General features: G+C 42.9%; 1 protein-coding gene across 1 annotated transcript; it reads right to left on the bottom strand.

Moving 5' to 3' along the window:
* Positions 1-6,537: 6,537 nt before the first annotated feature.
* LOC138671709 (zinc finger protein 14 homolog) lies at positions 6,538-8,109 on the bottom strand. Its single transcript, XM_069759863.1, has one exon. It carries the CDS (start codon positions 8,107-8,109, stop codon positions 6,538-6,540), a length of 1,572 nt encoding a protein of 523 aa, XP_069615964.1.
* Positions 8,110-10,950: the final 2,841 nt, after the last annotated feature.

Below are 10,950 nucleotides of genomic sequence, written 5' to 3'. Positions count from 1 at the left end.
CAATAAGCACGAGGGAATTGAATGAGCATCACTGTAATGACATCGCCATTTGCTGTGACTGTCTGGCCGTGTGACATCATCAGGGGTTATAAAAGGACACAGCACACTGATGGCATTGTACAGCTCTGTGACAGTTCATATTCGAGGGAGAAAGTACCGTAATTCTCCAGGAGTCTGTGTGTACAGTATAATGAATCAGAGTCCTATACCGTTAATATTGGTTCTGAAGCTGAACAATCATACTAAGAGCCCTTCCAAGGGCTAATCGTTTACTTTGTTGTTTGTATCACATACATTCTGCATTTAGTCTAGGGAGGGAGGGAGAGTTGCAGTAGCAGGGACAGTGACAGGATACAGTCTGTAGACAGGGATTAGTGTGCAGTTCCTTGCAAAATATGCAGCAGTGGAATTTTTTTGTGTGAAAAAAATTGAAAATATTGTGTGATCAATCAAGTGTTGAGTACTTTGTGGTACATTTTGGTGTTATAAAACACTCAAAAAAAGTGTTGACATTTTTTTCTTGATTAAATTACATATCCGTAGAGTATTCTGTGCTCTAGCATACATTACAGTGATATCCATTACTGCAACAAAAGATCAAAAATGTTGTTGGGTTAAATTTCTCACCCATACAGTATTCCGTGTTCTGGCGTACACTGTTGTGATGTATAACACTCCAAAAAAGCATAAACATTTTTTGCGGGGGTTAAATTTCTAAGCCACACAAACTTCAGTGGCCTGGGATACATTACTGTGGTTTATAACACTGCAAAAAAGTGTTAACATTTTTTGCTGTATTCAATTAGTCAGCCATACAGTGTAATATGATTAGGGGATGACAAAGATGGCAGAACCGTGCAAGACTCCTGAGGAAGTGACCAATGGAATATTGGAGCCAGTGAAAGCTGGTGCAACAGCAATAGTGGCAGGAGAATGTGGTCTGGTTCAAGCCAATTTCCAAGAACTACCAAAGCCCAAAGTCATGCTACATCCTTTACTGCTGGGGTTCTTGCCGACAGTGGGCAGTAGATCCAGGATTCATGAACTAGTGATCATACTGCAGGGTCTAGATTGGTCAAAAGAGACAAAGAGGTGAGCCAGGACAAGGTCTGGAAAAATGTTATCCAGCCTGCTAGCTACAAGTTACCAAGAGTTGGTATCCTGGGGGATGGTCCATTGAAGAGTTTGGGACCCATCATAACAGCTCATTCAATCATCTTGGCAGTAGAGACGTAACACTTGCCGCGAAGGATGATGGCTGGATCCAATGTCACATTCCTCAAAATAGAGGGGCACATTGCTGGTATGCTGTGGGTGTGATCCCAGAAGTAAGGGAGTAGGATGAACCCTTCTTGAGGAATGAACAGGCCTGAGAGAGGCTCATAGAGGTAGCTCGAGACAGGGTTGCTACAACCCCTGAGAGAGAGCATACTGTCCTTTGGGTTCCTCACCTCTTATCATTATTATTATTATTTATATAGTACCATTGATTCCATGGTGCTGTATATGAGAAGATGTTACATACAAATTACAGATATCACTTACAGTTAGCAAACTAACAATTACAGACTGATACAGAGGGGTGAGGACTCGACCCTTGCGGACTTACATTCTACAGGATGGTGGGGAATGAGACAGTAGGTCGAGGGTTGCAGGAGCTCCGGTGTTGGTGAAGCTGTACCTCCGGTAGTGGTAAGGAGGCAGGGGGGTCAGTGCAGGCTGTAAGCTTTCCAGAAGAAGTGTGTTTTCAGGTTCTGTATGAAGGATCTGAATGTGGTTGATAGTCGGACGTGTTGGGGCAAAGAATTCCAGAGGATGGGAGATATTCGGGAGAAGTCTTGGAGGCGGTTAATTGAGGAGTGAATAAGTGTGTAGGAGAGAAGGAGGTCTTGGGAGGACTGGAGATTTTGTGAGGGAAGATATCGGGAGATTAGTTCAGAGATATATGGGTGAGACAGGTTATGGATGGCTTTGTAGGTCAGTATTAGTAATTTGAACTGGATACGCTGAGGGAATGGGAGCCAGTAAAGAGATTTGCAGAGGGGGGAAGCGGAGGAGAAGCGAGGAGAGAGATGAATTAGACTGGCAGCAGAGTTAAGGATGGACTGGAGAGGTGCAAGGGTGTTAGCAGGGAGGCCACAGAAAAGGATGTTGCAGTAGTCAAGGCTGGAGAACATTAGGGCATGCACAAGCATTTTAGTAGATTGACGGTTGAGGAAAGGATGGTTTCTGGAGATATTTTTGAGCTGGAGGCGACAAGAGGTGGTAAGAGCTTGAAGGACAGGGCAGAGTCAATAGTTACCCCAAGGCAGCGGGCTTCCAGTACAGGGGAAAGCCTGATTTTGTTAATTGCAATAGATAGGTCAGGTAAGGAAGCTCTATGAGATGGAGGAAAGATGATGAGTTCAGATTTGTCCACATTAAGTTTGAAGAAGCGAGAAGACGAAGGAGGCTATGGCTGCTAGACACTTTGGGATTCTGGACAGCAGAGAGGTGAAGTCTTGGCCAGAGAGGTAGATCTGAGTGTCATCAGCATAAAGGTGGTACTGGAATCCATGGGCCTTTATGAGTTGTCCAAGGCCAAGTGTATAGATTGAGAAGAGTACGGGTCCTAGAACAGAGCCTTGGGGCACTCCAACAGAGAGAGGGTGGGACGAGAAGGTAGTGTGGGAGTGGGAGACGTTGAATGTGGGGTTGGAAAGATATGTGGAGATCCAGGATATGGTGAGGTCTTTGATGTCAAAGGAGGAGAGGATCTCTAGTAGGAGGCAGTGGTCAACTGTGTTGAAAGCAGAGGGCAGGTCTAGAAGTTGGAGTACAGAGTATTGCCCATTAGCTTTGGCTGTAAGTAGGTCATTCGTAATTTTGGTCAGGGCTGTCTCAGTTAAGTGATGGGGTCGGAAACCAGATTGTAGATTGTCAAAGAGCAAGTTAGATAAGAGGTGGGAGGAAAGTTCAGCTTGGACGTGCTGCTCCTGGAGTTTGTAAGCGAATGGGAGCAGCGATATTGGGCGATAGCTGGACATAGAAGTTGGATCGAGGGTTGGCTTTTTAAAGATAGATGTGATTCTGGTATGTTTGAAAGCAGAAGGGAAGTGTCAGAAGTTAGTGATAGGTTGAAGAACTGGGTTAGGGATGGGATAAGAGTGGCAGTGAGGTTGGGGATTAGGTGGGATGTGACGGGGTCAAGCGCACAGGTGGTGAGTTGTGATTAGGAGAAGAGACAATTATGCCCCCCTTCAGCGATGTTGAATACGGAGTTTATGGGGTTTAGGCATTGGTCTGGTATACAAAAAGGTTGTGGTGGTTGAACAATGAAGATTTGCCTCATTTGGTCGATCTTATTTTTATTGTGTGTGGCAAAGTCCTCAGCAGAGATGAGGGAGGTTGGAGGGGGCACTGGGGGGCAGAGGAGGGAGTTAGGGAAGATACGAGGGTTGTGAAGTAGGCTTGTTTAGCAGAGGTGAGAGCAAATTTAAAAGCTAGTGTTGCCTGTTTGAATGCAATGAAGTTGTCTTGCGAATGTGTTTTCTTCCTCTGCACCCCTGGACACTTGCCGGAGCTTTTTAGTGGTGTCATTGTGCTAGAGTGGACTTCAAAAGAGGGGTGGATAAGGAAGGGTAGAAGTGGGATTGGGTTAAAGATGCAGTTAGAAGAAAAGAGAAGATCCAGTCCTCCACCATGTCTGTTGCCAGGCCAAGGGGTGTGGGTGAAGTGGAGGCTGCCATAACACAGCACAGTGTCAGAGGGTGTTAGCCATGTTTCTGTGAAACGGAGGAAGGCAAGCTTGTGAGAGAGAAAAAGGTCATGAATTATATGAAGCTTATTGCAGATTGAGCGGGCATTCCAGAGTGCTCCAGAGAGAGGGAACAGAGGGGAAGGCGTCAGGGGCACGGGTTTTATGTTGGAAAGATTGTGGAAGTTTATATTGAGCTGTGGGGGTCCAGGGTTGGGAGATGTCGAAAGCAGTGAGGAGAAGCAGAGAAAGGGAGAGCAGGTGGGAGGAGAGTGGCCACATTGTTTAATGTTTTATTAGGACAGATTTGAGGTTGAGGAGCAGGTCAGCAGAGGAGGTCAGGTGGGTAGATAAGAGGGAAGGAGAGATGATTATTTGGTTAGAGGGTGCTGGGGTTTGTGGATAGCGAAGGAGAGAGAGGATTAGTGGAGAAAACACTCTAAGGGCATATGTAAACATGGTGATGAAGTAAGATGGGTTAATAGAAAAGCTAGATTCAAGCAATAAGACGTGCTTACTCAGCAGACATACCCAAATAGGATACATGTCTGTGATAAATAACACTCCAAAAAACATTCAAAAATGTATCTGGAATTAATTACTCACCCATAGAGTATTTCGTATTCTGTAGTACATTTTGGTGCTTTCTTATTCTTCAAAAAATTGTTCACAAATTTAGCTTTCTTTTATTGCTTATCCATTCACTATAACATCTTTTTAAGTACATTTGGTGGTATATAAAACTACAAGAAAGCAATGAGAAAATGTTCTGCTTTCAATTACTGATTTATACAATATCACATGCCTTTCAGTGTTATATAAAAAAAATGAATACATTTGCATAGATTCCATGATTCATCCATACGTTCTAACATGGTTTTTGTTACATTTGGCTGGTATATTAAACTAAAAAAAAAATTCAAAAACTTTTTCTGGCTTCAATTATTCATTCAATGAGTATTACATGCTTTCTGTTACATTTTGGTGGTGTATTAAACTACAACAAAAAATCCTTCCAAAAAATTGTTATGGATTCAATGATTTATCCATACAATGTAACAGAGTTCTTGTTACATTTTGCTGGTATTTTAAACTACAAAAAAGCATAAAAAACTTTTTATGGTTTCAATGATTCATCCATACAGTTTAACGCGCTTTGTGTAAAATTATGGTGGGTTAAAAATTTTAAAACAGCTTGGCCTGGTACAGTTCAAAAAATATATTTGGTAAAAAAAATTATTATTGTCATATATACTGTAGAACCTGCTTTGTGTGAAATTTCACTGGTTTGAATTAAAAAACAAAATTGGCATGCTGCTGGTCTACACTTTTTTAATATTCTAACCTCTTAACTCTCAAGGGTGGTTTGCATGTTAATGACCGGACCAATTTTTACAATTCTGACCACTGTCCCTTTATGAGGTTATAACTCTGGAACACTTGCATGGATCCCAGTTACTCTGACACTCTTTTCTTGTGACATATTGTACCTCATGGTAGTTGTAAAATTTCCTCGACATTACTTATTATTATTAGAAGGTTTTTGCACCAACATAGAAGAGGATTCTTTACTGTTAGGGCGGTGAGAATCTGGAATTGCTTGCCTGAGGAGGTGGTGATGGCGAACTCAGTCGAGGGGTTCAAGAGAGGCCTGGATGTCTTCCTGGAGCAGAACAATATTGTATCATAAAATTATTAGGTTCTGTAGAAGGACGTAGATCTGGGGATTTATTATGATGGAATATAGGCTGAACTGGATGGACAAATGTCTTTTTTCGGCCTTACTAACTAGGTTACTATGTTACTATGCTACTTGCATTTATTTGTGAAAAAAAACGGAAATTTGTCGAAAAGTTTGAAAATTTCTCAATTTTCCAAATTTGAATTTTCATGCCCTTAAATCACAGAAATAATGTCACAAAAAATACTGAATAAGTAACATTTCCCACATGTCTAATTTACATCAGCACAATTTTGGAACCAAAATGTTTTTTTGTTAGGAGGTTATAAGGGTTAAAAGTTGACCAGCAATTTTCATTTTTACACCACCATTTTTTTTAGGGACCCATCACATTTGAAGTCACTTTGATAGAAAATACCCAAGTGTGACACCATTCTAAAAACTGCACCCCTCAAGGTACTCAAAACCACATTCAAGAAGTTTATTAACCCTTCAGGTGTTTCACAGGAATTTTTGGAATTTTTTAAAAAAATGAACATTTAACTTTTTTTCACAAATTATTTTACTTCAGATCCAATTTGTTTTATTTTACCAAGAGTAACAGGAGAAATTGGACCCCAAAAGTTGTTGTACAATTTGTCCTGAGTATGCAGATACCCCATATGTTGCGGGAACCACTGTTTGAAATTATAGCAGAGATCGGAAGGGAAGGAGAGCCGTTTGACTTTCCAATTCAAAATTGACAGAAATTAAGATCGGACGCCATGTCGCGTTTGGAGAGCCCCTAATGTGCCTAAACAGTGGTAACCCCCCACAAGTGACACTATTTTGTAACGTAGACCCCCTAAGGAACTTATCTAGATGTGTGGTGATGCGTGTTTTAGGATGCCCCCCCATCTAGCGGCCAATCCTACAGACTACACTTTCCCTATACTTATACAATGTAAAACAATATACATTTAACAATGGCAATACATCATGTGATGTAGCAGTACCAATTAAATAGACAGTAGTAGTACACTATAAGTGTAGCGGTACCATAATATAATAACATATATAAATTATAGTATTATATTCAATGACCGAACCTGTTAAGAAGGAAAAGTAAAAGGGAACATCATCATTCACTCCATTGCATGTGAAAGTGACAGAGAATGACTGCATGTTGTAGGAAGTGAGTGTCTTTTGTAATGCGTGTAGCAGAGCTGTGCACATTGTCTGTAGGTGGCAGAGCATTGTGTGAAGTCTGTAGGTGGCAGAGCATTGTGTGTAATCTGTAGGTGGCAGAGCATTGTGTGAAGTCTGTAGGTGACAGAGCATTGTGTGAAGTCTGTAGGTGGCAGAGCATTGTGTGAAGTCTGTAGGTGGCAGAGCATTGTGTGTAATCTGTAGGTGGCAGAGCATTGTGTGAAGTCTGTAGGTGACAGAGCATTGTGTGAAGTCTGTAGGTGGCAGAGCATTGTGTGAAGTCTGTAGGTGGCAGAGCATTGTGTGTAATCTGTAGGTGACAGAGCATTGTGTGTAGTCTGTAGGTGGCAGAGCATTGTGTGTAGTCTGTAGGTGGCAGAGCATTGTGTGAAGTCTGTAGGTGGCAGAGCATTGTGTGAAGTCTGTAGGTGGCAGAGAATTGTGTGAAGTCTGTAGGTGACAGAGCATAGTGTGAAGTCTGTAGGTGACAGAGCATTGTGTGAAGTCTGTAGGTGGCAGAGCATTGTGTGTAGTGTGTAGGTGGCAGAGCATTGTGTGTAGTCTGTAGGTGGCAGAGCATTGTGTGAAGTCTGTAGGTGGCAGAGCATAGTGTGAAGTCTGTAGGTGGTAGAGAATTGTGTGAAGTCTGTAGGTGACAGAGCATTGTGTGAAGTCTGTAGGTGGCAGAGCATTGTGTGAAGTCTGTAGGTGACGGAGCATTGTGTGTAGTCTGTAGGTGACAGAGCATTGTGTGAAGTCTGTAGGTGGCAGAGCATTGTGTGAAGTCTGTAGGTGGCAGAGCATTGTGTGAAGTCTGTAGGTGGCAGAGCATTGTGTGAAGTCTGTAGGTGACAGAGCATTGTGTGTAGTCTGTAGGTGACAGAGCATTGTGTGAAGTCTGTAGGTGGCAGAGCATTGTGTGAAGTCTGTAGGTGGCAGAGCATTGTGTGTAGTCTGTAGGTGGCAGAGCATTGTGTGTAGTCTGTAGGTGGCAGAGCATTGTGTGAAGTCTGTAGGTGGCAGAGCATAGTGTGAAGTCTGTAGGTGGTAGAGAATTGTGTGAAGTCTGTAGGTGACAGAGCATTGTGTGAAGTCTGTAGGTGGCAGAGAATTGTGTGAAGTCTGTAGGTGACAAAGCATTGTGTGAAGTCTGTAGGTGGCAGAGCATTGTGTGAAGTCTGTAGGTGGCAGAGCATTGTGTGTAGTCTGTAGTTGACAGAGCATTGTGTGAAGTCTGTAGGTGGCAGAGCATTGTGTGAAGTCTGTAGGTGGCAGAGAATTGTGTGAAGTCTGTAGGTGACAAAGCATTGTGTGAAGTCTGTAGGTGGCAGAGCATTGTGTGAAGTCTGTAGGTGGCAGAGCATTGTGTGTAGTCTGTAGTTGACAGAGCATTGTGTGAAGTCTGTAGGTGGCAGAGCATTGTGTGAAGTCTGTAGGTGGCAGAGCATTGTGTGTAGTCTGTAGGTGACAGAGCATTGTGTGAAGTCTTTAGGTGGCAGAGCATTGTGTGTAGTCTGTAGGTGGCAGAGCATTGTGTGTAGTCTGTAGGTGACAGAGCATTGTGTGTAGTCTGTAGTTGACAGAGCATTGTGTGAAGTCTGTAGGTGACAGAGCATTGTGTGAAGTCTGTAGGTGACAGAGCATTGTGTGAAGTCTGTAGGTGACAGAGCATTGTGTGTAGTCTGTAGGTGGCAGAGCATTGTGTGTAGCCTGTAGGTGGCAGAGCATTGTGTGTAGTCTGTAGTTGACAGAGCATTGTGTGAAGTCTGTAGGTGGCAGAGCATTGTGTGAAGTCTGTAGGTGACAGAGCATTGTGTGAAGTCTTTAGGTGACAGAGCATTGTGTGAAGTCTGTAGGTGCAGAGCATTGTGTGAAGTCTGTAGGTGGCAGAGCATTGTGTGTAGTCTGTAGGTGACAGAGCATTGTGTGAAGTCTTTAGGTGGCAGAGCATTGTGTGTAGTCTGTAGGTGGCAGAGCATTGTGTGTAGTCTGTAGGTGACAGAGCATTGTGTGTAGTCTGTAGTTGACAGAGCATTGTGTGTAGTCTGTAGGTGACAGAGCATTGTGTGAAGTCTGTAGGTGCAGAGCATTGCATGTAGTCAGTAGACAGCAGAACTCTCTGTGTAAACTGTAGATAGTAAATCCCTGTGTGAAATGTGTGAATTGTGTTCCCCAGGAGCTGGGAGCCAATAATCAGTTTTGGTAGAGTGACTCCTTGTTGGCACTGTAGATTGGCCGATGGTGCCCAGCCCTCAGCTTTGGGCAGAGTGAGAGGAAGATATGTAGCATAGCTGGAAAGTGCAGGGATAAAACCTAGCTCTGCAGGGTTTTATTAGAAGCACCTCCATGGTTTCTCGAAGGCTATGTGCATATGTTGCGGAATGGGATGCTGAATCTTCTGCACAAAATCCGCATCTCCTGGCAGAATCCACAGGTGCAGATTTGCCGCGGATTTTATGCAGATTTTGTGCGGCTTTTATACGGAATTGATGTGGATTTTGTGCGGATTTTCTGCGGTTTTAGCACTGCGGATTTCTATAATGAAGGGGTGCAGAAGCGCTTCAGATCTGCACAAAAGAAGTGACATGCACTTTTAAATCCGTGGCGTTTCTGCACGGATTTTTCTAAACCATCTGCACAGCTTTTTTTTTTTCACATTGATTTACATTGTACTGTAAATCACAGTGTGGATCCCCACAAAATCCGCAGCGCGTGCACATTGCCGAAAAAGCATAAAGTAGAATCATTGTGGGACCAGCAATGATGTGAGCTGTAGCTGAGAGAGAGACATACCAAGGTCTTTCTCTGAATGAAGTGACTGAGGAGTCGGTCAGTCGGCTGGATGTGTCAGGGGCAAATGTGATGGTTTGTTAATGTGCAGACTGTGGGCACTAGATTGTATTTATCTTGGAGCAGAAGAGCAGCCGAAATCCCTCTCTGAGAAGAGTCTGCACATGGCATGTGTAGAGATCCATAGTATCAGTGGTTGCTATGGACAATAGTTGTTTCGTTTGACCCAGCTGGGGCTTGCTCAGCTGTGTATGAGTAGCCAGGATCTGTTCTGATAGTTAGATCCCTAATCTTGTCCAGGGGTTATCTTTATGAGTTTGTTTTTGTGCTTTGCAAACTGTGTAAAGCAAATAAAAACTGCACAAATTTGCATCAAACCTATACCAAAGACCAAATGCCTAATGTCTACCAAAGAAAGTGGATACTAATATATATATATACGTATATATATATATATATATAGAATATACCTGTAACATAGTAACATAGAAACATAGTTAGTAAGGCCGAAAAAAGACATTTGTCCATCCAGTTCAGCCTATATTCCATCATAATAAATCCCCAGATCTACGTCCTTCTACAGAACCTAATAATTGTATGATACAATATTGTTCTGCTCCAGGAAGACATCCAGGCCTCTCTTGAACCCCTCGACTGAGTTCGCCATCACCACCTCCTCAGGCAAGCAATTCCAGATTCTCACTGCCCTAACAGTAAAGAATCCTCTTCTATGTTGGTGGAAAAACATTCTCTCCTCCAGACGCAAAGAATGCCCCCTTGTGCCCGTCACCTTCCTTGGTATAAACAGATCCTCAGCGAGATATTTGTATTGTCCCCTTATATACTTATACATGGTTATTAGATCGCCCCTCAGTCGTCTTTTTTCTAGACTAAATAATCCTAATTTCGCTAATCTATCTGGGTACTGTAGTTCTCCCATCCCCTTTATTAATTTTGTTGCCCTCCTTTGTACTCTCTCTAGTTCCATTATATCCTTCCTGAGCACCGGTGCCCAAAACTGGACACAGTACTCCATGTGCGGTCTAACTAGGGATTTGTACAGAGGCAGTATAATGCTCTCATCATGTGTATCCAGACCTCTTTTAATGCACCCCATGATCCTGTTTGCCTTGGCAGCTGCTGCCTGGCACTGGCTGCTCCAGGTAAGTTTATCATTAACTAGGATCCCCAAGTCCTTCTCCCTGTCAGATTTACCCAGTGGTTTCCCATTCAGTGTGTAATGGTGATATTGATTCCTTCTTCCCATGTGTATAACCTTACATTTATCATTGTTAAACCTCATCTGCCACCTTTCAGCCCAAGTTTCCAACTTATCCAGATCCATCTGTAGCAGAATACTATCTTCTCTTGTATTAACTGCTTTACATAGTTTTGTATCATCTGCAAATATCGATATTTTACTGTGTAAACCTTCTACCAGATCATTAATGAATATGTTGAAGAGAACAGGTCCCAATACTGACCCCTGCGGTACCCCACTGGTCACAGCGACCCAGTTAGAGACTATACCATTTATGACCACCCTCTGCTTTCT

Source organism: Ranitomeya imitator, chromosome 3, assembly GCF_032444005.1.
Source record: "Ranitomeya imitator isolate aRanImi1 chromosome 3, aRanImi1.pri, whole genome shotgun sequence".
NCBI lineage: Eukaryota > Metazoa > Chordata > Amphibia > Anura > Dendrobatidae > Ranitomeya > Ranitomeya imitator.
This window is presented reverse-complemented; position numbering and strand designations above follow the sequence as displayed.

What these genes read in the sequence shown, in the direction of transcription:
- LOC138671709 (XM_069759863.1), bottom strand. Translation starts at nt 8,109, where the DNA reads ATGCTCTGCCACCTAAAGACTTCACACAATGCTCTGTCACCTACAGAC.